Genomic DNA, 27,539 nt, shown 5'->3' with positions numbered 1-27,539 from the left:
TAAATTTATAAATTTTTAATAATAAAATAGCTTTTGATCTTGTATCATTTTAAAGTGTTTGAGAGAAAAAAAAAAGAATCTAATTCGTGAATCCTCAGAAAGCTGATCTTAAGAGTCTTCACAGCTTATGATTGCATCATGCAGAATGAAGTGAGCCCAATATCTAAATAATTGATTTCCTTAATTTGAAAGAAGACAATGTTGATTTTGGCAACAAGGGTTTGCATCCCCATGACAACATTTTCAACAGATCATCACACTTCATCCAACGGTGGAAATTGTCGTCGCATGAATAACGAGTTCGTCTCTTTTTCCTTGTCTCCATGTTCTTCCGTGTGTACCTTAAAAGACTGAAACCTTGGACTCAGTTCTTCCACTTTTCTTTCAATGGAAGACGCGTGGGAAACTTGGATTTCTTCTTTGGTACTAATCACCCACTTTTTTTTCTTCTTCTTCTTCTATCAGTACAGTGATCAATGATCATCATCACCACATCTTAATCTCAACTTTTTCTGTTATCTTTATCTTCTTTTGACTCTTCTGTTTGGTGTTTTCTGTCATAGGAAATGGCTGAAGAAGACAAATCCACTGCTCAAGATAACGTCCTCTCTGGGATTTTCCTTGAACCACTAGATTTCTCATTTCACAACTCTTCTACCACCACCATGCTCTCATACGATGATAACAACGATGATAACAGTAACAGTAACAATGTTTTTTCCATGGGAAGTAGTTGCTATGGAGATGCAAGCTTTGATGAGAGGCATGGGAAAATGCTCAAGAGTAATAGCTCAAGCTCCATCATTTCTCATGATGTTGCAAACAACAATGCTTCTTCTTCTTCAGCAGCACCATCCTCATCCACCTTCATCTTGTCCTTTGAAAACTCAACCATGGAACCTTCTCATCATTATTATAATAGACCTAATGATCATGGTGGTTGCCCTAGTTATGCCCTATGTTCTTCACTTTTGAGCTCAGAGAATGACCATGTCTTGAGCACCCCAAAGCCCAAACAAGGTGCCAAGAAGTATAGAAGCTCATCTGAGATTCAAGATCACATCATGGCTGAGAGAAAAAGAAGACAGGAACTCACTGAAAGGTTCATAGCACTTTCTGCCACCATACCTGGATTGAAGAAGGTTAGTTTTCTACTCCATTCAATCATCTTGTTCATAAATTTTCTTCTTTGTTTTTCTACAAGTTTTCTCACATTTCAAGGTTTCCATATGTTTTAAGAATCCAATTACACATCTAAATCTCACATCAGATAGAAATGATAAAAGAATTAAACAATACATAACGATAAAATTCATAAATTTATTCTCTTTAAAGTTTGTAGTTGAATGTAATGGTATGCATTTTGGACTCCTATGTTATTGATATTATATTTCTTTGAATATAGACTCATCACAATCATATATATTATTGATAATGGATCTTTTCGATGAATTCTCTTCGAATATAGACCCATTGCAATATAAAAATGTATTTAGTATATCCATAAAATTAATTTTCAAGAACAAAATTTCTAGATTAATTGCATGTAGTGTTACTTGATCTGAACATGTTGTATTAAGAGGAAGACAATGGTGAGACAGCAAAAGAAAAAAACAGATTCTTTGTCTGATTATTACTGAAATTTATTCCCTTTGAGAAGGACTGCTACATATTATTACAGGAGTACACACAGAATATTTTGATTTCATGTGCCAGAACATAATATTATATAATAATAAGTTTTATAATATATGTTAAAAAGAGTATTGATGACATTTTTGTAAAGAAGGTTTGTAGTGTTGATAAAAGACAATGAACTATGAATGATAAAAGTGCATGTGTGCAGAGGACCCATGTTCCATGGTTCCATAGCATAGTTTTGGACTTTCAAAACAAAAGTGCATTGCATAGTATGGTAGAAAGAGAAGTGGTAAAGAAAAAAAAGCTTTGTTTGCAGTGAAAGCAGGACCAGTGTTGCAGAAAAACAAAGCTGTTTTGCTTAGTTTTACAGCACTTTTCGGACCACAATAACTTCATGCACTTTTTCACCTTTTTCAACAAAGAAAATGATATTTTCGCAACTTTATTTCGATAACTTTCTTAAGATCTGCCATTTTTTTAAGTGATTTTTAATTTGTCTATTTTTTTATTTTTCTGTATTCCAATACTACTTAAAAATTATCACTTCATGTTGTAAGAAAACATTATCATAATTTAGTTGTCAAAATATATCTTTGTACTTTCACCAAAGTTTGTGCGCTGTTCATTTGTTTTTTATTCCTTAATTCTAAGAATTGAATCTCTCGTATTTCATCATTAATTGTGGATTAAGTTTCTCAAATATGTATTTTACTGTTTCAAGTTTCAGTTGTATTGATTAAATCTCCTAATTATCATTCTTATATGCTGTCAAAAGTGTGTTACTATTATTTGAATTTGGTCTTTGACATATATAAAATTATATAACTAAAATGTTTTAAAAATTAATTAAGGTCAATAAAAATTAATTAATATAGTCAAATCCTACTAATATCTTGCAACATTACAATATCTAGAGAGCAACAAATACAATTAATTACATGCAGCTTTTAGATTCTTCTGACTATTGTCTAGATCTAAAGTAAAAATATTATTTTAGATACATCATATAGTTATGCTTTGTCTTGTTTAGGGTTTAGTAGAGGGTGAGCATGGAAGAGGAGCATGAATTTAATTGATGTTATTTGATAAAAAAGAAAAATAGAAAAGAAAAGTGATTGAGAATATATAATTAGTATATCAATTTCTAGGTTAAATATGTTTTGATTTTTAAATTATTATAAAATATTATTTTATCTTAAATTAAATTATAAATTATTTTGATCATCAACGTTATGAAAATTGTGTAAAATGTATTTTAATATTATACAAAACTCTTAAATAATGATCCATTTTAGTATAAAAATATGTTTAAACATCGATCTAACGACCTTTTTTTTTTCAATTAGAGATCAATTCTTTTGATAATCAAAACATCGGTAATGGATGTTAATTATTAATTTAGAGACTAATTCATAATATAAACTATTTTAGTTAAGATCAGTTATAATTTTCTTTTAAAACTATTTTAGTTATTAATAAATTTTAATTTATAAATTAGTTACTATAGTAATTAATTATTTTTTATCATTAAAATTTAAAATTATTTAAAAAATTTCTATAATATAACAAATGACATATGAAGTATTTTTTATTAATAAAGGAAGTTCGATCACAAATTACTATATACCATAGTTTCATAGGAAGAGTTACACAGACTGCATCTAGATAACTTAGGAATCAATTATTAATATATATATATATATATATATATATATATATATATATATATATATATATAATATTTTACACAACTTTCATTCAAAGATAAAATAGTTTATAATTAATTTAGTTTACGAACAAAATAAAAAAATTTATAATAATTTAACGATGAAAAATACATTTAATGTGTTTTGTCTTTTTTTTTTGGCAATAAAGTAATGTCTTATTTTTCTAATTTTGATTTGATCAATGTTTTGTTCAGTCTATCTTTTTTATACATATATAATTTCTTGCATCTTATAAATACAGAAGAAAAAAAATGATGTTTAAACTATTGTATGTGATGAAATGTCTTTGCTAATTATAAACACAGTTTACATAACTTTGCTTGTAAACATGAATAATGTATAGACAGACAAGGCCTATGTACTAAGGGAAGCAATGATATACATGAAACAACTTAAAGAGAGAGTGGTTGAGCTAGAAAACCAGAACAAGAGGAAGAGAACAGATTCAAGAATATTGATAAAGAAATATTATTCCCAAGTGTGCTCAAGAGAAGAACAAGAACAAACCAAGTCTCATAGATCAACTCCTCCACTTCCTCAAGTTGAAGCAAGAGTGTTGGAAAAAGAGGTTCTCATTGGAATCCACTGCCACAAACAAAAGGACATTGTGCTCAAAATCATGGCTTTGCTCCAAAATCATCATCTTTCTCTTGCTAGCAGCAGTGTGTTGCCCTTTGGAACTTCCACTCTTAAAGTCACAATCGTTGCTCAGGTAATCACAAATTTCATATACTACCGTTAGGAATTTAAGTATGAGTTGAATATAAATAATCAAGTTAAGTGATATAAGAAAAACAAGGGTCATGAACCTTAAACCTTAGAGATTTTATATGTTGAATATGATGTTAGGTTTCTAATATGGATAACTCATATTTTAAAGGTAGTTAATCATCCTAGTATATCCCAATAAAAAAATTGAACAATATTGAAAATACCTGTGAAAAAAGTTGTATCAAGTATGAGTTGAAAGTGTCATGTCAAATAAAAATGATAAAGTTGAGTATTAAATCTTTTATATAGACAAGTAATACTTTAAAAGTAGACAATCTCCACAGTCTATCAGCGTAAATAAATTCGAAGAATTACGACACACTTTAAACTATTATAATGAATTTATTAAAACAACTCATAAAATAAAATCAATAGTATATGTTAGAAGGGAGTTTTTAGATCTAACTCAACCCCACAAAATCGACTTGCAAGGTAAGGATTGCACTCACTTATATATTGTGAATTGACCTTATCTCTAGTCTATGTGAGACTTCCAACAGTATATAAATTTTTTGGTCATAATTTCTTAAGGTCAATCTTCAATAAGTTTAACTTGAAGAAACATCTTATGTGGTTAAATTCCTTTAGATAAGAGGATAGTAAGTCATTGTCGATTTCAGGTCGTCAAAGCAAATAAAGTATATATAAAAAAAAAAGCCTCAAGTACTGATATATTTCTATTGAATTAATTGTAAAATTATAGTTAAATTAATAAAAATTAATTAAATTATTATAATTGATTATTAATTTTTACAATAAATTATTTTATTAGAAAAAAACATCTGTTTTTAAATTTATTTTAGACCTTTCAAAATTATGATATATTTTAACATAAATAATTTTATCAGGGCTTCAAAATTCTTGAATCGTTGTTATGTTATTGATTAACATTCTTATTTCAGAGTATATTTAGAGAAAAAAAAAACTTATATATTGAGGATGAATTACTGTGAAGAAAAGTTTAAGAAAATCATTGGTGTATGAGAATATCTATTGTCCATGCACAGATAATAATTTTGCTTTCTGAGTTAATTTTCTTTAACTTTGTTGCAGATGGACGAAAAATACTGCATGACAGTGAATAATCTTGTAAAAAGCCTGAGACAAGCTCTTTTAAAAATCACATGACATTAATGTTCCTAAGAGTGTCAAATATATTAAAGTATTTATGAGTGTGAGGTTTGCAGAAATTTTAGTTTTGGCTTCTTAAATTTCAATAAGAGAAAATTATGAGAATTTATGCTTGATGATGATGATGTATTGAGGTATATGCAGAGGTATTATTAAGTAAAATGAACATTGTTTCAACTTTAATTATCTTAACATAACATTTTTAGGATTAATTAATGATATTTTGCATTTTAAAATTTGGAAATCGATATCTATAACAATATATAAAGAGATTCCGTTGTCCACATTTCAAAATACCAATTTTACCCTTTAAAATATAATTATTTATAAATTTTTTTAAAATTAACCGTTATTTTTACAATTTTTTTTCTATTTATCAATACTTATTCTCTCATCTTTTATTATATATTTTACTTTATTTTTAATAAATATAATTTTATTTTATATATTAATTTAATAATATTATATTATCATCATCTATTAATATAATATCACGTATATTTAAAAAATGCGTACACACAGGCGTTGTCGCGCCTATGTGCATGCTAGTTGTTTTTGCATGCTAGTTGTTTTTTAAAGACATTTCAAAAAGATAAAGAAAGAAAAATATGTTTAAATTATTTTTTAATTTTACTTATATATTAAGTTAGATTTATTGAAGGTATTGAAATAATATTCTTTATATGAATTTAGATTGAAAGGTAAAAAATGATAAGAGAACTACGAATATACAGAAATGACATACTCTAATAAAAACAAGAGCAACACGGAAAATCTAAATTTATATTATGTTTACTTTTAATACTAATATTTGATCTTTTATAATTTTACATGACAATAGGTTTTAAAATTAAGAGAGGGTTATTTTTTATTATTTTATAATGAAATTGTTAATGAATTCGTAACGTGTGCAACACAAAATAATAATAGACGGTATTTTTACATTATGTTATGTGATTTATCTCAATGAATTAAAATTTAATATTTATATTTAACTTTTGTAAAATATATGTATTATTATAGGTTTAATGTAAAATTTAAATGAAGCTAATGTTAGAGAGATAATAGAGTTAAGAAAATGAGCTAATAGTGTGTATATCATTATCTTTTTAATGAATGAGTAATTTATTTTTATTACGTTATGTGTTATGTTATTGGTGCATACGTATTTAAATAATTACAAGGCTTACCATATTGTAATTTAAAAATATAATTAAAAACAAAATAACAATATGAAAGATAGAAGTATTCCGTTATCTATATGGTTGACATGATTAAGGAATAATGTTCATAATATATACACTATTATCAATTAAAATCACAGACAAGTTTTCAAAGTGGTTAATTCTCATAAGTTTATCATCGTAAACTTAAATAAAATGATTCTAAGTTATAATAATTTTGATTAAGTGACACATGAATATCTAGAATTTAAATTTCACACAAGAGGCGATGACTATTACATTATGGTGAAAACATGCTCGAATTTTATTTTCTAAGTTCAGAGATTCTTATTATTTTTAAAATAAATATTTGAGACCCTTTAGGATAAATTTTACCCCATACAAAATAAGTTTAAATTATATATATATATATATATATATATATATATATATATATTTTTTTTTTTTTTTTTCATTTTCCGACAACCATGATCTTCCAAAAATGTTGTGTAACATGAAACCGGTGTGAATTGGGAACATGGACTTACCATGCTACTATTCTTGTACACAACAAAAATGAAAATTCCACTAGAAAAATAAATACGTAAATAAAATAAAAGGAAAAATAAAACCATTTTCTCTTATTCCTTCTTCTTTTTCTCACGAGCAACCCAAATTGCAAAGAAAGATTGTGCTCTTACTTAACATTTCTACCATTTTCTGTACTCTAAAATCTGTAAGTTCTCACAGTACACACATACACACACATATACATTATATTTCTTTTTCAAGCTGTGGTTTGTCTGAACTCCAAAAGTATGAATGAAAGGAAATAGTACTGTGAGATTTTTCTTTGTATGTGCGAAAGAGTAGAAGCTGTTTGTGCAAATCCATGTGCCATGCTTGAGGATAAGAATGTGGAAAGTAAAAGCTGGTATTTGGGTGGTTGGGTTTATTTTGATTTTACATTTGATGATTTTGTGAACTGTGAGTAGTTTTGTTTTAGTTTTTTTGGTTTGTGGGAATACCTTGATTTAAAAAAAAAAAATGGGGATTGTTCGGCTAAGTAGTGATTACTTCACCTTTGCTTATATATGGGAAAAAAAAGAAAAGAAAAGGAATGTAACATTCTCTAGTTTCATTTTGTTCTCCTTTGTGCATTTCTTTCTTACCTTAATATTTTGATGTTGGTTTAGGTCCACATATTGACTTCATAACTAAAGTGGTACTGCACAGTGATGATTTTCAGTTCCAGTGTTTGACATGTTTAGTTGTTGGTGATAAGAATGAGTACATGATTGAAAGCAAAGTTGTGTGAATCTGTGTTGTCTTAAGACAGAAAACCCCTTGATTGCTGATCAAAGAAAAAAAGGAAAAAAAATGAACATGGGTTGAAAGTAACATGAGGTGGAGACAATGTGAGACTGAAAAGGTTTTACCTGGGACATGTCACAATGATGCAGGACAATGCACAAGTGGAGTTATAAGTTTAGTTTTTCTTTTTCTTTTTGTCTGATTCTCTTCTATTCTGCATTCCAGCTTTCTAAAATCATGTCAAATACAATCATACAATTTTATAATGACATGTCAACACAGATGGATTGTGTTTACAGTGTTGGAAGCTATAAATTGAATATTTTATTCTGAATGATGTGTTAGTTTTTTTGTGTTCTTAGTTTACTGTCTCTATGTCATATTTTAGGTATGTCAATCTAGGTTGTGCCCTTGGAAAGTGATGGACTACTAAAACTTATATGTTTTTTGTTACACACTTTTTTTAACATAGCTTTGGACATCTAATGGCGTCATCGGATGAAGAGGGTGAAATTATCCCAGTTGTTAGTAGTTATTGGTTTGAAAATGAAAAGAAGGATTTTGTGTCACTTTCTAGTTTGACATTGTTGTTTAGCATTAGTGAGATCGAATGTGACTTGGGAGAAAAAGTATTTTTGCATGGCAAAACCGATGATGGCCTGCATAAAATTTACAAACAGATCATAGGATGGAGATTTGAACTTACCTATGAGCAGCCTGAGATTTCAGTGCTTTCAAAGGACAAGAATTGGATAACACTCCAAAGACCAAGGAAGAGTTTTGAAAGTACAATTAGGACAATCTTAGTCACTGTATATTTTTTACATTTTCTTAGACGGAATCCAGAGGAATCTCACATATCTATTTGGGACAAAGTGAAGAAGGCATTTAGGTGTGAATTTTCTTTTGTCCTTTGTACATTTGTGATCTGTCATATTCCATTCAATTCATTAATGCTATGGATGTTTTGAAGCACATTTGATATCCCACCATCTGAGAATGATATTCTAAATCATGTGAGTTTGATGAGAGAAGCTGTTAAAAGGGACAACGATTTAGCAAAATCAAAGGTACGAAGTCCTGCATTGTTTTTATAAGAATTAGAATACATTATAAGGAATACATTTATTCCATATGCATGCACTAGATGTCAGTATAAACTATGCAGTTGATAGAAGCAACTGATATGCATCCCTCTGTATTTCTAAAATTTGTAGTCATTTGTATTTGTCCCATGATTGAGATTTTATGTTTTATAGTTTGAAAATGTAATTGGTACGATATTTGTCATTGCTGGTAGCAATGTCTGCACCAGATAGCTACAGTTTTAAAAACATCTAATAGTTTCACAACAATTTTGATTATACCTACAAAAAGTAAAAATTCCTCCTATAAAGTGACAGACTTATAGTTGAGTATTGGGTTTTCATTTACCTTTGTGTGAAGTGATTACTACTTTATTTAAAAAAGGCATAATAAAAGGTTGTTTTGGTTCTAGTGCTGCCAAGTTAACTCCTTTGATTTTGTACAATACCTGGTTTGTTTATAAGCCTGAATTCACATGAATATGAATGATTTACCATCTAATTCTTTTATCTTCTAGTGTACTGTGTTGAATTACATCTTATACTACTTTTTGAGCTATGTGTCCACGTTCAATACAAAATACATTATTCTATGTTTAGCTTGCAACATGTATCTTTGAATTCCTTTGTAAATGATATTTATCATAAATGTTTATTTATTTTAATGGACAGTACCTGCATGATTTAATGGAAAAGGGGTGTTCAAACGAAGGCTTTCAAGAGTACAATGTAAAATTTGACCCTTTTTTCCCGTTTTATCTGTATTTGATCTTTGAAATTCTTTCCTGTTCAATGTTAAGTTGGTTAACTAGCAGGATGTTCTTCCTACAATGAAACCAAAATTTATTGTGGACTCAGGATGAGGAGAATGTCCAATCTGATGAACTGAATCCCGATGGACAGCATAATATTGGATATGATACTGTTTGTTCAATATGTGATAATGGTGGTGAAATACTTCCGTATGTCTTTATCATATAACCATGAATAGACTTACAATTAATTAAACCTTTTTGAACTTTTACTTACAAATTATATTTTTTCTGTTTTAATAATCAGTTGTGAAGGAAGTTGTTTGAGATCCTTCCATGCAACCAAAGAGGCTGGTATGGATGCATTTTGTGAATCTCTTGGCTACACCAGTGCTCAAGTTAAGGTAAGTATATAGTGTTTCCCATCCTCTGTTACTATGTTTGAACAGTAAGGAAACAAAAGAGTAATGAAAAAATTAGGAGGGAAGGAGAATAAAGGGGAGACAATTCTCCTCACTCTTGTATAAGAGAGAAAATTCTATTACTCTCCAATTTTGAGCAGAATTGAGTATAAATAAATTATTCTCTGAAAATAATTACCAAACTAATGAGAGTATTAGCATATTCAATTCAAACAATGTGATGATGAATATCTTTCTTTTTCATACCTTTTCCTCACATTTCATTTCCCACTGGTCTCCTTCCCATTTTATAATAAACTCCTTAACTCTATGTCAGCATTATTTTTCATAACTTTGCAGGCCTTTCCAAACTTTTACTGTCGAAATTGTAAATATAAGCAGCATCAGTGCTTTGCATGTGGCAAATTGGGTTCATCTGATGTATCATCGAAAACTGAGGTATAATTCAGATGCATTTTAGCTTTTGTATACATTGGATCCTGTCTTTCTCTACCTCATGTAACATTTCATTTGAATAACATCCAGTGGTGCATGTCATTAGTTTTTCTTTCAGTCAGTTTTCTTTTTTTGATTAGTTAGTGTCCAGAAGATGTTCATCCTTTTTTGTGCAGTAGTAATAAAGCATGATATTGAAAGTTTTAGAACATTTGTTTCATTGGTTTTCAGGCCTGTCAATATTGGAACAATGGGGATGTATATTCTCTTCATATTCCTCTGTGGTTGAATGATTAGTTTCCCACTTGCTCATATGGAGTGATGAGCTCCTTGAATTAATAATCACTCTAAAAGTGACTAAAAAAATGCTTAATCTGATTAAGAATTGTCTGGTATTCAGGCTTAGAGATTATCTGATGGCTTGGTCAAATGACTTTGTCTAATGAGGACCATCGGATAGCTTAATGTAGAGGAAACATTTGTCTTATTAGTCTGATGTGGATCATGTATTCTGAGAGTTCTTAGTCTTTAAAGTCTATCATTGTTTGTTTCTTCTTAGGTATTTCCTTGTGTTACTGCAAATTGCGGTCACTACTACCATCCTGACTGTGTAGCAAGGCTTCTGTCCAATGGCATTGACACTGAACAAGAGGAAATGAGAAGGAAAGTTGCCATTGGCAAAGCATTTGTTTGTCCTCTTCATGCATGCTCTTTATGCAAAAAGGGTGAAGTTAAAAATGTTCATCATTTGCAGTTAGCAATATGTAGACGCTGTCCTAAAGCTTACCACAGAAAGTGTTTACCCAAGTAGGTTATTTTTTTTTTTTTTTCACTTTTCCTTTCATTAATTATTTATGGTTACAGGTATTCATGTCAACAGTATTATTATGTTTATGTTTTATTTGTTGGAATGAAAACGTGCTATATGCTAATGCTATGCTATTATTCCTTCTTTGTGCATGCTCATTCCTGGATCTCTATGTCTCATTGTTTCTATTGCTTTCTTCAGGGAAATTTCCTTCACACTTGATTATGATAAGGGCATTGAGCAGAGGGCTTGGGATGGTTTACTTGACCATCGAATTTTGATATATTGCATGTAAGTTGTAAGTGTTTAAATGATTGGATATTAAAAACAGTGTTTTGATTGTAGATGTATCCTTATTCTATATGATAGGAACTTGGAATTAGAAGTAGAAATTAGGAAAACCAACCTCCTTTCTATCCTAGCACAAGTAGCTCTCTGTTAAGATTGATTTCACAAAGAAAAAGCAGTATAATAAACAAATAACCAGGGAAATTTAGACAAAGGTTGTCACAGACCTTTACAGTTCATATTTATCACCTGTAAGTTAGTCATATTATTCTCAATGTAGTACTCATATGAGGCCTAAAACTTGTTCTCAACCAATTCTTGCTTAGGGACCATGAGATAGATAGCAAACTTGGGACTCCTGCAAGAGATCATCTGGTATTTCCTGATATGAAAGTCAAAATGAAGGTATTATTCAATTACAAATTGTTTGACAAAGGAAAAGATACTACAAATTTGGGTAAAAGTTTTAAAGATCTTCCTCCTAAGGAAACACCGGTACCAAACTGGGTGGCAAAGCAGAGTGTTAGCATTCAAGAAGGGGATGTTGCCAAAGATGTGGAGAAAATATGTTATAAGAAAGATACACTTTTCTCTAGTGCATCAGTCAGGTTTGATAGGGATAGAAAATATTTGAAGGTAAAAAATATGCCTGTGTTGAATCATTCCTCTCCAAGTTCTTCAAAAAAACTGCCTTTGAAGGTTGCTAAGTTGTCGTGTAATTCAAGATTATGTGAAGCTAAATCTCTGCAGAAAAAATTGGTCTGTGGAAGAATTGAAAAAACTGGCTTTGAGAAGCCTCTGGTAAACAAAATCCGAACATCTCTTGACTTTGATAATGCTGAAATGGAAAACAGGTACTTTATGTGCATTGTCATATGTTTTTGTGTTTTTTCTTGGATTAATCAAAGAAAAAAAAATGATTTTAAGTTCTGGTGTTTACATTTATTTATCACTGTCTATGCAGTGTCTTGTCTTTAGTGAAAGAATCCATGTCTACATTTAATGAGCAAGAATTCATTAAGAACCATCAAGCCTTCTCTTCAACATCAGGTTTAACCGAAACTGAATTTCATAAGAACCTTACTCAAGGGAAAGTAGAAGGGTCAATTAAGGTTTATCTTATTTTTCCCTCTTGAATGTAGCATTCGGTATTGATGTTAAGTAGAATCTGAGCATGTTAATATCAAGTGGCCGATTAATTATTAGTGTTCTAGTTAAAGGATCTCTGGATTTCTTGCAGGCTGTTCAAACAGCTTTGCAGAGGTTAGAAGAAGGATGTAGTATTGAAGAAGCAAAAACTATTTGTGACCCAGGGGTTCTCCATCAGCTTTTCATTTGGCAGGTTGAAATACCTATTCAACATTGTTGTTCGAGATGTTTAATGAAAACATTCCTGTATCTTAGCCCTTTCCCTAAAATTTCAACAATATTCGTGACATTTGTTATGCACTTGCAATTGCTACTGATGCAAACACTATTTGGTGGCAATGCAATAGAGTTTACTTATTATGTCTGTATTGGTTTTTATTGTGTTTTATAAAATTTCTGCTATTGTGGAAAATCATATCTATACCTGAATGACTGTTATTTGAAGGAAACAAAAAATATAGAGTCAATTTTCTGAGTACTAATTCACTTGCAGAAGCAGCTCAAGGTCTATCTTGCACCTTTTCTTCATGGCATGCGATATACTTCCTTTGGTCGCCATTTCACTAAAATAGACAAACTAAAGGAGGTAAATACATTAAATTAGATTCTTTTGAAGTATAAGTTGTGAAAAAAAGAGAACATTTATGGCATCTGTTTGGCTCTGTTTCTTTGGTTATGAAGGAAAATTGGTCATTAACTATTATATCAGTGTTTGTGCTTGTGCATGTGCACATTTCATCCCATTTCTTGTCTTATGTTTGGATTTTCTTTTTTTTTGGTTTTCCATTATTGTATAATATAGGAGATCTCATATCAATTAGAATTTACAAGTATCTTATAGTGTAAAAAATCTCATCTTACAAATCAGTTTTGTGAAGTTGAGTTTTACTTAAATTTCACTTTTCAAAATATCATAATGATATCGCTTGTCTCTTTCAAAACAACTCGAACCATGTCATTGTATCTAAATAACAAATCACTAAATTATATGCCTAAATTCTGATTTTGTGAATTAAAATGCTACAAACAATTTAATGATGAACTTTCCTTTGTTTTACTTTTCAATGTTCTAATTAGTAAAGCTCATGTAAGAACTCCCTAATGCAGGTTGTTAATAGGCTCCATTGGTATGTTCAGAACGGAGACACGGTATGTGGTTCAGTAATGGTCCTTCATGCTTTTATATTTTGGTTATACATACCTTGACTGGATCCTAGAATAAAAAATAAAGATATTTAAGCTTTATCTAAAATGCAACAAAAACAAAATCAAAGACTAAGCCTAAATGATAAGAATAAGGTCTTTATCTAAACATGCATTCTAAATATTTGAGACAGTTAATAAATTCCTAAAACCTAAATTATCCATTTTCAAACCACAAATATTTAGGCTTATTTTCAACAAGTTGATTTTCTCCGTCTACTACTTTAACCGACCAAATATTGTAACTAACCAAGTATTCAAATTAACTTTAAACACACTGGCCCAAACATTCCTTGTATTCATTTTTGTTTTATTGATGTGTTATTGATATTAATTAATTAAAGTATATGTCATAATCTTTGAATACCTTTTTGAATGTGTTCATGTGGGAATCCACAACCTGTAATTCTCTGTCAATTCAAATGGGGGCTTTGGATTTTTAGTTATTCCAGTGTGTTTACTTGCAAATCCTTTATTTTCTATCGTGTTCATTTTATTTGGAATGTGGCAGAAAGATTAGTAATTTAGTACAGATGATTATTGCAGATTTATGTATCTTCCACAGCTCTTTCTCCTGATATGAATGCTCTATTTAGTTGAAATTCAGAAATACATGGTTCTTCATTTTTGTTTTGTGATGAAGAAACTTTACTATAGTCCCCTCTTCAAGGGGGGTCATTGGTGAGCATTTGATGTGTCCTTATGAGGATTTGTCAAACATTTGAAGAAAAACAGCGAGGTGACAGTTTTCTGGCAATGAGTATTTTATAATAATACATGAATTGATGATAGACTCATATTTCATGAAATTAGCCATTTGACAGAAATAATAGTCTTGACAAGCACATTCAATAGTCAGGCTTTAGTCCATCAAGTGAAACTTTTGCTGAGATTTGCAACAGTAGACATATCATACACGTTGTTGCATACTATTACTGATGCTACGTTGCTGATCATGATGCTGTCTGAAGCATATATAAATTAATTGGATCCTTTCTAGTGGGTAATGTGAATATATCAGGCCATGTAACTTCCTATGTTTTTGGAACAAATTATGGGAATCAAAATTTTCTAGCATTCAATTTTATCTGCTTGAGAAGCAGATAAAATTTGAGAGATGAGAAATTCATGAATGAATGATAACTGCTGAAAGTTTCTACTGGATTTAGCCTTTTTGCTGACTAACTTGCTCCATCCATGACTTATGTGTATCCTTGCCAGGTTTTGGACTTCTGTTGTGGTTCTAATGACTTCAGTTGTCTAATGAAAACAAAGCTTGAACAGATGGGGAAGTCATGTTCATTCAAGAACTATGATTTATTCCAACCCAAGGTAAGTCTATGTTGCTCAAATGAAAGCATGCATGGCATAGCTTTTGCTTCAGCTTTTGTTTGCCTCCTGCTTCAAATTTAAAACTGCAACCTACTATTGATTTGCTTCTTCCATTTCCCTGTTACAAATTTGCCTTTTATTGCTAATGAAGTCCTGCTGCTTGTAGAATGATTTCAACTTTGAAAAGAGAGATTGGATGAGTGTCAATGCAGAAGAACTACCCCACGGTTCTAAACTTGTAAGAATCTAAAAACCTTTTACTTCATAATTCATGAATACTTCCATGTTTAATATCTTCATTATTATATTTTCCTTTCACCTGTTGATATTTCTCCAGATCATAGGGCTGAATCCTCCTTTTGGGGTGAAGGGTTTTCTTGCTAACAAATTTATTAACAAGGCATTGACTTTCAATCCAAAACTTCTTATTCTAATTGTACCAAAAGTAACCAAAAGGTTAGTATTTGTTTCATTTTATACCCTTGTTTTTTTTCATGTAACCAGAACAAAACTCATCTCTCTACCTACCATGTTTCCAGACTTGACAAAAGGAAAGGTGGATATGATTTAATTTGGGAGAGTGATGAGATGTTTTCAGGAAAGGTGAGTTAGCAAAAGTTCAGTGATTTCAACCCCAACTCTCTAGTCAGGGACGGCTCAAGAATTTGGAAGGCTTAAAGCATGGCCTTCTTATCATAGTTTTATTTAAAATTTATTTTTCTATAGCCTAAGGATTGTACCTGCTTGAACCATAAGTTATAGTCCTGAATGTAACCGAAACAAGGGACATATAAATTAGCTTATCTTCTGCATTTTGTTCATTCTTGCAGTCATTCTATCTTCCTGGTTCTGTTGATGTACGAGACAAGCAATTGGAAGACTGGAACATGAAGCCACCACCTCTCTACCTCTGGAGTCACCCTGATTGGACCACTAAGCACAGGAAAATTGCTCAAGAACATGGCCACATCAAGGAGAAATATGATGTGCATGTGAAGAATTATCTTATGGAGGAGAATCATGACTGTTACCAGGACTATTCTGGATTACATGCACCTGGGGATGTTTTGAGCATATTTGATGATATTCCATATGATAATGATGATGGTGCAGATGAAGTTGCAACATGCAATGCTCAGGGTCAGGTGAAGGGAACAGTGTTTTCTGACTGTGGAAGAGAAATGAAATTGGAGAATAGGTTTCCCTTTGATGAAGCTGAGGATATGTGTATTGATATGGAGTTATCAACTCCCTAGAAATATGTAATGACTGCACATACAGAATGAAGAAATTTTGTGTTCTTTGAAGTAGAAAGTTTGAGATGAATGAAGCTGTCAAATGAAATTTTAGTATATAGGATTGGTTATGGTGTGTTCTTACACTGAGGACCCTATAAACATAACTTTAGGACTTTTACTTCCTGCACCCCACAATTTTTTCATGCACTCCCTTGAACTTTTGAAATGACCATTTTGCTCTTCGGAAGAGTGACTTGACGCTATTCCTTAAGCTTTTTGAAGTTTTCGGAACATTAATTACAAAACGAAATTTTTGGAACAAAATTTTCTGATGGGTTACTACTAAAATAAGGAATTATTAAATATCAATTTTTATCGAGAATAATATTAGATATTATGTTTTTAAGTAAAAGTTCTTTTTCCTGATATTTTAACTGATGATTGTGGAAGATATTAGTTTTAGGACTATTAGATTCAAACAATATTTTAGTAATAATGGGGTGCAGGAAGCATTCATTGGGCTTTGTTAAAGCCCAGTGTTACAGTCAACCCGAAACTCCTAAGCGCAATACTTGCTCCAATGTCCAAACAAAGGTTAAACCATTTCTCTCTTCAAATTTCACCCTTCTCACTCTCTCTCTCTCTACACTCTCCTTCACTCTCTCTCTCTCTCCGACCTAGCGAGACCGAGCGATCCGACTCTAATATCGCGATGCTCCGCCGCGCAACCTCCGCTCTCCTCTCCGGAGTCTCCCGCCGACGCTTCTCCACCGACGTACCGGCAACGCCCTCGGTGGATTCGAGCTTCGTGGAGGCGTGGAAGAAAGTGAGCCCGAATCTGGATCCTCCGAAGACGCCGCTCTCATTCATGAAGGAACGGCCGCAAACTCCCTCGACCCTCCCTACCAAACTCACCGTCAACTTCGTCCTCCCCTACGCTTCCCAATTGTCCGCAAAAGAGGTCACGTTTTTTTCGTATTCTTTAAATCTCTTGAATCTTCTGTTCTGGTTGGTGTGTTCCCGCGTTTCGCACGTGCTGATCTGGGGATGTAGGTGTTGGGTTAACGAGGTTTGTGGTTGCGTTGTTTGGAAATGGAAAAATTACAACCTTTTTGTTTATTTAGGGTGTGTTTGGGACAAATGTGAAAATTAGATATTGTGTTCCGATAAGAGGTTATTGTTGTAATCGATTATGATCAGAATCGGTTTTTTTTTTTGACTTTTCTATAAATGATTATAAAATAATTAATTTTCCTTAGATGCAACAAGTAAATCAGCTTTAGTGTGAGAAAAAAATTAATTTAGTTGATAGGGGAAAAAAATCTGAAAATAGTCATATATTACAAATTTTCGGATTCATAAAAACAATTCATGTTTTAGGGATTTTTTTACTAAGTTTCTGTTGATATATCTCATGTATCTTATTTTATAAATGACTTATTTTTCAATTAAACAACTAAATTTATGGGGAAATAGTTTCCCAAAATGGGCTTATGGTTATGTATGCATGCTGATAACCTATTGCATGACTAAAGAAAACAAGATTTGTGTCTTGGCACTTTCAGCCAGGTGTGAAATGATAAACTGTAGGAAAACTAGGTGATTGGATTTGGCCATCCCTACCATTGATTGACTTTGGGTAATCGATCTCTATACAGTAATGTGCTGCAAGAACCAATAGTGAGAAAACCAAGCATAATTGATTTCATGGAACATAATGAGGCTTCCAATTGAATGAGATACTGATGTCTAATAATTTTATTATATTATAAATTACTTCCTCCGGTCTTTAATGCAAGGTATAAATTCTAAGCAGCCTACATTCCAAAGCACCCCCAGTATTTTCAAAAGTAAATTTTAAGTTGTCTGATTAAACTGGATGTGACTCTTCTAATTAAATTGATCTAAGCTGTTAAATTCAGTGGAATATAGCTGCATGAGATAGTGGTTTTAGTTTGTGGTTTATGTGATTGCATTTAGTTGACATGAAAAGTATGCCTCTAATAGCATTGACAGTCCGGAAAGAATATGGATCAAATAAACAGAAATCATAATTATTTGTGTTTGTTGTAATTTCCAATCTCGTCCACCAAGGGCATGTTTGCTGGTTTCGGATCAGATTATAGGTTAATTAATATGCCATTCTCAATTTCTTATCCTTGTTGTAAATCTCATCAAGAAGATGCAGCATATCAATTTTGTGGAGACTCTCTCCTAAACCTGAGGTGATAAGTAGATTTTAACCCGAATTTCTTTTAACTTATCTTCCATTACAAGTATTTGCAAAGGTCAATGACACATTTGTTTATCTGTTTTTTTTTTTCTTGTTCTGCCATGTGTTACATTGGTTTGATTTGATCCAATCCAAGTTTTGGATATTAGTAAGAGAAAATTCCTTAACTGGATGATGTTCCTTGAAAAGTGACATAATTTGTGTGCAACAGGTTGACATGGTGATTGTACCAGCAACAACTGGGCAGATGGGTGTTCTGCCAGGACATGTAGCAACAATTGCTGAGTTGAAACCTGGTGTCCTCTCTGTTCATGAAGGGAACGATGTGACAAAGTATTTTGTCAGCAGTGGCTTTGCATTCATCCACGCGAACTCTGTTGCTGACATAGTAGCTGTTGAGGCCGTGCCACTAGATCGGATTGATGCAAATCTTGTTCAGAAGGGCCTTCAAGATTTCACCCAGAAGCTCAACTCAGCCTCAACTGACTTGGAGAAAGCTGAGGCTCAGATTGGGGTGGACGTCCACAGCGCTCTCAACTCTGCTCTTACAGGCTGATAAGTACTGTAGTGTTGAGTCCTTTCCTTTTGTATTTGTTTTTCCCCCCCTCCACTGCGTGGCGTTGATTTGTCACGGTGTAATCAAAGTTGCCCAAGAACATTTTCACCATGAATTTCTGTGTTCAAAGTGATTTCATAAAATAATATTTCAACAGCTTCCTTCTAGCTCAAGGATGTTGGGCAAGACCTTCAAATTAGAAACTAAAGCTTCATTTTTGCTTTGGATTATATTATTATAGGCACTACATCATATTATTAGTCATCTAATGCAATTCCATAATAACTTCACTCATGTCTGTCTAGATCATGCATGCTTCATTGTGCTGCTACACATGCATGAAATTTACTCCAGCATAATGATTGTTATGCATGCTTCATTGTGCTGCTACACATGCATGAAATTCACTCCAGCATAATGATTGTTATGCATGCTTCATTGGGCCGGCCCTACGAGAGAAGTTGAAGCATTTTGAGTTAGATTGAGATTTTCACTCTGATAGTGTATATATATCCAGTTCTGTTCTTGAATGGAGCAGATGAAGATCCCATGTTCTAGGCAGTTTCTTCCTGCATCTCCATAACTTTTTTTTTCTGCACCCTCATCAATTCTTTTTTCCATTTTTCCCCCCTTTCGGGATTTTGTACAGTCTGAGTAATTTTTGTTTTCCTAGAAAAAGACTTCCTGATTGTTTAATCTGCGTTAAAAATGATTTTCAGATTATGTAATTTGGAAGTAAAATGACTTTTAAATTGTGTGATTTGAAAATAATTCATTTGAGAGAAAAAATAATTTCTGAATTTCAGAATTTAGAATTTAGTTTTAGGGTTATATAATTGGAAAAAGGTAAAATGGGTGAAATATTTATGGAGATAGAGGAAGTAAATTTGGAAAATGCCTGAAGAAACTGCCATGTTCTAACTATAAGAGTTTAGCACACTCCAACTTATCTTTTTAAGGTTCAGAGAAGCAAGTTAACTGAAACGGGTTTGTGGTCTAAATTTTACCCTTGAACGTGTTGAACTTGTGTACTTTGTTATAAAATGCAAATCAATTTATTTAGTGTTTTTTAAATTTATTGTGGATGTATATTAGGTGTGAGTGGTCTTGATTTATTATTCTTTTAAAATTATTTTGCCTGTTAATTTAACTTTAGAAGATTATAATTCCTAATTTAGATATAGGCAATATCATTTTAAAATTTATTTTATTATACATATAAAACTTTACAGGAAATAAGCAATAATTAATTTTAAATATCGAGTCATTTGTCTTACCTGATGATACTATGTTCATTATATTGGAAGGTTTTTTCTTCCCACACCCGAAGGATTACTATTTACACTCCATGGATCATATATGAATTTGGTTGGATCGTTCAAATCAAATGTCTCTGTCTGGCACAAAAGGTAATAAGGTTGTAAAAAAGTTGTAAGGATCGGGGGTGTCAACGTATCGTCTTAGTAACCCATTCATTTCAGATCTTACACCAAATCCTAAACCAACGTTTCACTTTCTTCTTCTTTTCAAAACCCTTTCACTCTTCCTTCTTCTCAAATCTTTTACTCTCTTCTTCTCCTTTTTCACCATGAAATTTTCAACCATGACAATGAAGGATATCCAACCAAAGCTCCTTTGGCCAACCATCATCACAATATCTGTTATCGTCGTGCTTTTGTTAGTCCTTGAAGTCAATTCTGAAAGCAACAAAAGAGCATACAATGAACAATTCAAGTTCTCTGTGAGAAACGCCACCGTGCACAGCTTCTCCTACAACACCACCACCACCACCTTCACTTACGACCTCCTTCTTTTCTTCATCGTCCCCGACGTCTACGTCTCCCTTCGTTACTTCGATGCCACAGCCTCGTATCTCAATCATAGGTTCGCTTCCAATCCAGATGAAACCTTGGTCCGAGGTTTAGCCGGATTCAGCATGCGCTTCAACGGTCACTATGTCGTGTCTTTCACTGAGGATCAACTTTTGACCTTACACAAGGACCACATGGCAGGGCTTTACAACATCACTGTCACAATAAGGCAATGGGAATACACTCTCTTGTTCAGAACAAGGCCTCTAGGGAAATTTGTTCTATGTGACATTCAAGTTCCTCTTCAATCTAGGGTTTTCTGTGGTTGGACCAAGCATGATTAAGAAGAGGTTCAGTAATAAGGTGATGATTATTGCACTTCCTTTTTATTATTTTTATTTGGTTCATGAACTGAAGCTTCTTATTTACAAGTTTTAGGGTTTTCTGAATTTCTGTTTGATGACTCCTGTCTATTGTATTTTATAAATGACTTATTTTTCAACGAAACAACTAAATTGATGGGGAAATACTCTCCCAAAACGCGCTTATAGTTATGTTTATTAGAACTCGAGTATAATATTAACTTAATTCCATAAAATCGGTGATTATGAGTGGATCTAGAAATGGATGATTCGATAGCGGTGTGATAGCATATGGAACAAAATGTCCAAAAAATCTTGTTAGGTTAGACTTTTTAGTTATAGCTCTAATATCATATTAGAATTGAAGTTTAAGCCTAATTCAGCCTCTACAAAATCAGTTTGTAAGAAAAGATTTATATATCTTATTTTTATATTATAAAATTGTTTTATCTCTAATCGATGTGGAACTTCTAATAATATATGTTATGCATACTTCGTCATTTTGAGTTACATTGGGATTTTCACCCTGAAAGTGTATATATTGATCCAGTTCTGTTCTTGAATGGAGCAGATGAAGACCCCATGCTCCAGCCAATTTCTTCATGCATCTCTATAACTTTATTTCTGCACCCTCATCAATTCTTTTTTCCATTTTGTACAATCTGAAAGTAATTTTTGTTTTCTTAGAAAAAGACTTCCTGATTGTTTCATCTGCATAATCTGAAAGTTAAAAATGCTTTTCAGATTATGTAATTTGGAAGTTAAATGACTTTTAAATTGTGTGATTTGAAAGTAATTCTTTCGAAGGAAAAAAAAAACTTCTGAATTTCAGAATTTAAATGTTATTTTTAGGATTATATAATTCGGAAAAGGTAAAATGGGTAAAATATTTATGGAGATAGAGGAAGTAAATTTGGAAAATGCATGAAGAAACTTCCTTCGAGTGGTCTTGATTTATTGTTCTTTTGAAAATATTGTGCCTCTTAATTTAACTTTTAAAAAATTAAAATGCCTAACTTAGATATAAGCAATATCTTTTTAAAAATTTATTTTATTATACATATTAAACTTTACAGGAAATAAGCATTAATTAATTTTAAATATTGAGTAATTAAAATATTTGTTTAGTAATAAAATGTTTAATAATTTTAAATATTTAGTAATTCTAAACTACAAATTTTATAATTTTTTACAACAAAATTATAGCATCATTTATGAAATAATTAAGAAATATATCTTTATCGCATTCATTCAAATAATATCTCAATCACTAAAATTAAGGAGGAAATCAACTCTTAAATAGACTCTTTTAAGAGTCGATACAAAATTCTTTTCACGTATAGATACTAACAAAACAAATGCAACATAAAAGGTTGAATTGTTGTGTTGCGCACCAATTAGGAAGTATCCGAGTAAAATCCAGCCTTTACATCTTGTGCATATCAAAGTTAGGGGTTGTGATCTATTATGTTCCACCCCTATCAATAAATATCCGAGTCAACTTCATATGAGAAACCTAGGTGATTTTTTGACTATTAAAATTGTTATAGAATTAGCAAGTATATCAAATTGTAGAGCTGTCAAAACGGATAATCCGGCCTGACCCAGTCTGACCCGGCTCGACCCATCACAGGTTGATAATTTAGTGAGCTAACTCACTTTTTAGCGAGCCAAAAAAAAATTGAACCCGGCCCGACCCACCACGGGTTGGCGAGTTAAACAAGTTGGCTCATGGGTTCACTTAATTAAAAAAATACAATTTTTTTTATCTTTTTTCAATCAAAACTAAATTGTAATTCTAATTAAAATCTAAATAAATTTTAATACAATCCAAATACAAACCAAACTAAAAAAAAATACAAATTATTTATGTGTTTGATAAAAAAATAACCTAACATGACCGAAATGTAAAGCCCAACTTAATAAAAATAAATAAAAAACACTTGTGTGACCCTTTTATCTACGGGTTGGTGAGCCAATCCGGCTCACCATAGGTTCAACTCGGGTGAGCCAGGTTCTAGATGAGCCGCGTCAAAAATCAACTCGTATTGAAATTTTTAAAAAAAATTTAACCCAACCTCGTCCGAACTCATGGTGAGCCGGTTTGGCTCGCGGGTTCCAACCCATTTTGACAGCTCTACCAAATTGTATAAGTAATACAGTGAACAAGTTCAGATATCGTATTTCACCAGGACTAATGTGATTTTTAAATTTAAAGGATTTTTTACTAATAAAGGTACAAAGAAAAACATGTTTGGTTTAGGGAAAAATAAATTGAGAATTAAATTGTAAATAATTAAAGGAATTGGCACAATGAAAACAAATAACTTGATTGAAAAAAATATAATATAAAAGCTTCATTGTGATTGAGTTTTTACGATTCCATTCAAAGTAAAAATCAACAAACAATATAATTCAATTTCCATCTCTCGCCCTGACATTGTTTGTAATATGTCTTGATTTCGTCACAAACAAGTCTAAACTAAAATAATAAAAATTCTATGTCTAGTATTTTTTTATCATTATGTTTGCATTAATAACCAGTATGTTGATGCTTAAGAATGACTAATGACCTATGTTGCCCAGATACGGACACGAATATGACACGGACATGGACACAAAGATACGACTAAATTGAAAAAATATAGGACACAAGACACGACGTGTATATACATGAGTATCATAGCCAATGACCACATTTATGTCTAGCATATGAAATCAAAAGTTGTTTTATCCTACTCAAGTTTCCCACACTATCTTTCATATCAATCACTACTCTCACATATGCAAAATATATAGTTAAAACACGAATAAAACATAAGAAGTCGGTACTCCCACATATGCAAAATTCATATACAGTTAAAACACAAATAAAACATAAGAGATGATGGAAAATAATTATATTGAATGAAGAATTCACCTAACCTCGTGAATACTAGACTGATGTTGAGATTGAATGTCTTCACTTCATCCTTCAGAGTGCTCTTCTACCTTTAATTGTAGATATATATATATATATATATATATATATATATATATATATATATATATATATATATATCAAGTTTCTTTCTCTTCACGTGTGTTTTTTTTTACCTGTGTCAAGCCCTCTATTTATTGACTATCATAATTGTATTAGACCTAAAATTTGGACTTGATTTGGTACTTAAATAAATTATAAGAGATAATACTTTATATATATATATATATATATATATGTGTGTGTGTGTGTGTGTGTGTGTGTTTTAATATTTGGAGATTTCATATCTTTGAATTATTCTAACTTGTAATTTAAGTAACCAACTTTGTGGATAACTCATATTGTTGATAATCTTTGACTATTCAATATTTCACTCATTATGTTTATAATCTTCCCAAATATATGACATTTCCACTTATTTGCAAAATATAATTGAAAAATATAATCTACACATTTATCTTTTCTGCTTTTATTTTTAAAACCTGAAATATTAAATAAAATCTAAAAATAAAATATGAAAATAAATAAAATAAAAACATGATAACACTAATTATCAAAGATTTTACATCACCCTTTAAATAAGTTAAATTTAAATTGGGTTTTATTTATTTTTAACTCGTTGTAAGGTGGAGTGAGCTACTAGGTAGGACAACCACCTCAATATCAAATTTGGTTAGACCATTCAAATGTATTTGTCTGAGACATTAGGTAACAAGGTAGTAAAACGGTTGTAGGAATTTGGGTGTCAACAATCGTTTTATAACCCATTCCTTCCAGATCTTACACCAACTCCTAAATCAGCATTTCACTTCTTCCTGTTTTCTCAACCCTTTCACTCTTCCTTCTTCTCCTTTCATCATGACATGTTCAACCATGACAATGAAGGGTATCAAATGAAAGCTCTTCTTGCTAGCCATTCTAATCTCAATATTTGTCCTCTTGCTTTTATTTGCCTTTTTTGTCAATTCCAATCACAAAATGGAAGAAAGAGAGAACTCCTTTTAATCTTTTAAAAGAGGTCTCTACATGGATCTTCAATGAGTCTGCCTTGGCTAAGTAGGCTCTTAGCAAGGACTTCCTGGATTTACAAGGTCAACACTACTAAAAAAACTCATAGTTCCTCCCAGTTTTGTTTTGAATTTTTTTTTGTAGGAAATACTTATAAATTTTGTTATGAAAAAAAAATGCAGGAAATTGCTGCCAATTTTTTTGCAAAATAGTTTGTATAAAACACTTTTCGCAACAAATTTTGTAGAAAATACTTGCGAATTTTATAATTTTGTAGGAAATAATTACCAATGAAGGAATTACTTGCCAATTAAAATTCTTAGAAAAAATAGCAGGAAAAAGTCTTTTCTTACAATTTTTTTTAACAAATTTGCAAGAAAATTCTCATTTAATATGAGAATTTTTAGTAGTGCAATATGGTAGAGGAAGTCTCTACATGGGTCTTCAATGAGCTCATGTCTCTATCAAAGATCTTAAACGCGAGTATTATTAGCTAAGTTGGTTCTTAGCAAGAACTAGTTTAAACTTTGTAGAGGATGTCCTTACAAAAGTTCTTAAATGCAAGTAATCCTTAGCTAAATTGATTATGACAAGAATTGGTTACACTTTGTAGAGGATGTCTCTACAATGGTTTTGAACGTGAGTTATTTTTAGCTAAAATGATCCTTTGTAGGGAATGTGTCTGCAAAAGTTCTTGAACACAAGTTTTCCTTAGTTTAGTGGGCTTTTCGCGTGGATTTGTGAAACTCTGTAGAAAAGGTCTCTATAGATGTCTTTGAATGTATGTGCACCTTAGCTAAGTAGGCTCTTAGCAGGGACTCATTAAACTCTCTAGAGAAGGTCTCTACAAAGGTCTTTGCACATAAGTCTACCTTAGCTAAGGAGGCTCTTAGCAGGGACTTGTGAAACTCTGTAGAGAATGTATCTACAGAGGTCTTTGAACGTAAGTCTACCTTAGCTAAGAAGACTCTTAGCAAGGACTCATTAAACTATGTAGAGAAGGTCTTTATAGAGGTCTTTGAACATAAGTCTACCTTAGCTATGTAAGCTCTTAGCAGGGTAGAGAAAGTCTTTGCAGAGGTCTTTGAACATATGTCTATCTTATGACATAGAACAAATACATCTCAGCATAGGTATGTCAAACAAAGACATGTAAGAACTATAGTAACCGCGATAGCACATTAACTCAATCCATCACTCTTTCTTCCATTTGCATGCCAAATAAGGTTTTTTGCATCATTAACATTGGCAAATAAACGTTTAAATCGTGGTATGATTGGAAGATACCATAACACTTTTGCAGGAGGACCCTTCTTCATGTTATCTTCATCCACGTCATCATCCTTCACTTTGAATCGTGATACCCCGCATCTTGGACACTTAGTCAATGTTTCAAACTGCTTTCTATATAATATACAATCATTTGGACAAGCATGTATTTTCTGGTACTCCATACCCATCGGACATAGTATCTCCTGCCGGGTTAGCAACATATTCCCCTCTGGGAGCATTTCATGCAATAATTCAAGCAATTCAGTGAAACTTCTATCGGTCCACCCATTTCTTGCCTTGATGTTAAATAATTTTAATATTGCTGACAAACGCATGAATCTTGTACAACCGGGATATAAAGATTTTTCTGAATCATCTTTCAATGAATCATACACTTGTGCGCTTTTAAAATTGTCTTCTCCAATATCATCAATCATATCCTCCATGCGATCTTCATGATATACATTCGACTCTTGAGATTGAGGTATGCTTGAGAGGTTTACAACTTCACCATGCCAGGTCCACGTTCTATAACTCTTTAAGAAACCGTCACAAAGGAGATGTTCTCGTATCAACTCAATTGATTGGCGTCTCACATTCAAACAATTACAAGGGCAGTAATATTTTCCATTCACGAGTGTTGCATTTCGCTGAGCAGATTGAAGAAACTCTTCAACACCATTCTCATACACATCAGTGATTCGACTAGCATGCACCCAACTCCGATCCATTACTACACAACATAAAAAGCTCGTTTATACTTGCATTCAATATTCTCCAACTGTCCAAATGAACAGTTGAAGTTTATAAGAATGATTTTCTTGATGATTGAAAAACATCTTTAAATCATTTGATTCT

General features: G+C 31.8%; 4 protein-coding genes across 4 annotated transcripts; 3 read left to right on the top strand and 1 right to left on the bottom strand.

The window, feature by feature from the left end:
• Positions 1-267: 267 nt before the first annotated feature.
• On the top strand, positions 268-5,386 carry LOC114167518 (transcription factor bHLH18-like). The gene is made up of 4 exons (XM_028052619.2): positions 268-423; positions 564-1,142; positions 3,712-4,080; positions 5,193-5,386. The coding sequence occupies exons 1-4, from the start codon at positions 388-390 to the stop codon at positions 5,265-5,267; spliced, it is 1,059 nt and encodes a 352-aa protein (XP_027908420.1). The 5' UTR covers positions 268-387; the 3' UTR covers positions 5,268-5,386.
• Positions 5,387-7,119: 1,733 nt separating this feature from the next.
• Positions 7,120-16,650, top strand: LOC114166628 (protein ENHANCED DOWNY MILDEW 2-like). Its single transcript, XM_085668084.1, is given in 19 exon segments — positions 7,120-8,639; positions 8,721-8,817; positions 9,505-9,561; positions 9,648-9,688; positions 9,690-9,794; positions 9,892-9,988; positions 10,346-10,444; positions 11,001-11,248; positions 11,451-11,540; positions 11,864-12,391; positions 12,502-12,649; positions 12,778-12,879; positions 13,180-13,272; positions 13,794-13,835; positions 15,111-15,221; positions 15,388-15,459; positions 15,559-15,677; positions 15,761-15,824; positions 16,052-16,650. Coding segments are annotated over 19 exon segments (2,946 nt in total). The 5' UTR covers positions 7,120-8,232; the 3' UTR covers positions 16,478-16,650.
• A 415-nt stretch (positions 16,651-17,065) lies between these two features.
• Positions 17,066-19,478, top strand: LOC114167289 (ATPase, F1 complex, delta/epsilon subunit). Its single transcript, XM_028052335.2, has 2 exons — positions 17,066-17,420; positions 18,904-19,478. Exons 1-2 carry the CDS (start codon positions 17,172-17,174, stop codon positions 19,246-19,248), a joined length of 594 nt encoding a protein of 197 aa, XP_027908136.1. The 5' UTR covers positions 17,066-17,171; the 3' UTR covers positions 19,249-19,478.
• Positions 19,479-26,590: 7,112 nt separating this feature from the next.
• On the bottom strand, positions 26,591-27,412 carry LOC114166931 (uncharacterized). The gene has a single exon (XM_028051818.1). The coding sequence runs from the start codon at positions 27,410-27,412 to the stop codon at positions 26,591-26,593; it is 822 nt and encodes a 273-aa protein (XP_027907619.1).
• Between the last annotated feature and the right edge of the window lie 127 nt (positions 27,413-27,539).

This window comes from Vigna unguiculata, chromosome 10 (genome assembly GCF_037176805.1).
Source record: "Vigna unguiculata cultivar grain cowpea cultivar isolate G323 ecotype 2 chromosome 10, ASM3717680v1, whole genome shotgun sequence".
Classification (NCBI taxonomy): domain Eukaryota; kingdom Viridiplantae; phylum Streptophyta; class Magnoliopsida; order Fabales; family Fabaceae; genus Vigna; species Vigna unguiculata.
The sequence above is the reverse complement of the archived record's forward strand: the minus strand, read 5'-3'. Positions and strand labels throughout refer to the sequence as shown.

Bases quoted from the DNA above. Each gene is read 5' to 3' on its own strand.
- LOC114167518 (XM_028052619.2), top strand. From the start codon at position 388: ATGGAAGACGCGTGGGAAACTTGGATTTCTTCTTTG. The intron at 424-563 runs GTACTAATCACC...TTTCTGTCATAG, and splicing joins AAACTTGGATTTCTTCTTTG to GAAATGGCTGAAGAAGACAA. The intron at 1,143-3,711 runs GTTAGTTTTCTA...AATAATGTATAG, and splicing joins CCATACCTGGATTGAAGAAG to ACAGACAAGGCCTATGTACT.
- LOC114167289 (XM_028052335.2), top strand. From the start codon at position 17,172: ATGCTCCGCCGCGCAACCTCCGCTCTCCTCTCCGGAGTCTCCCGCCGA. The intron at 17,421-18,903 runs GTCACGTTTTTT...TGTGTGCAACAG, and splicing joins CCCAATTGTCCGCAAAAGAG to GTTGACATGGTGATTGTACC.
- LOC114166931 (XM_028051818.1), bottom strand. From the start codon at position 27,412: ATGGATCGGAGTTGGGTGCATGCTAGTCGAATCACTGATGTGTATGAG.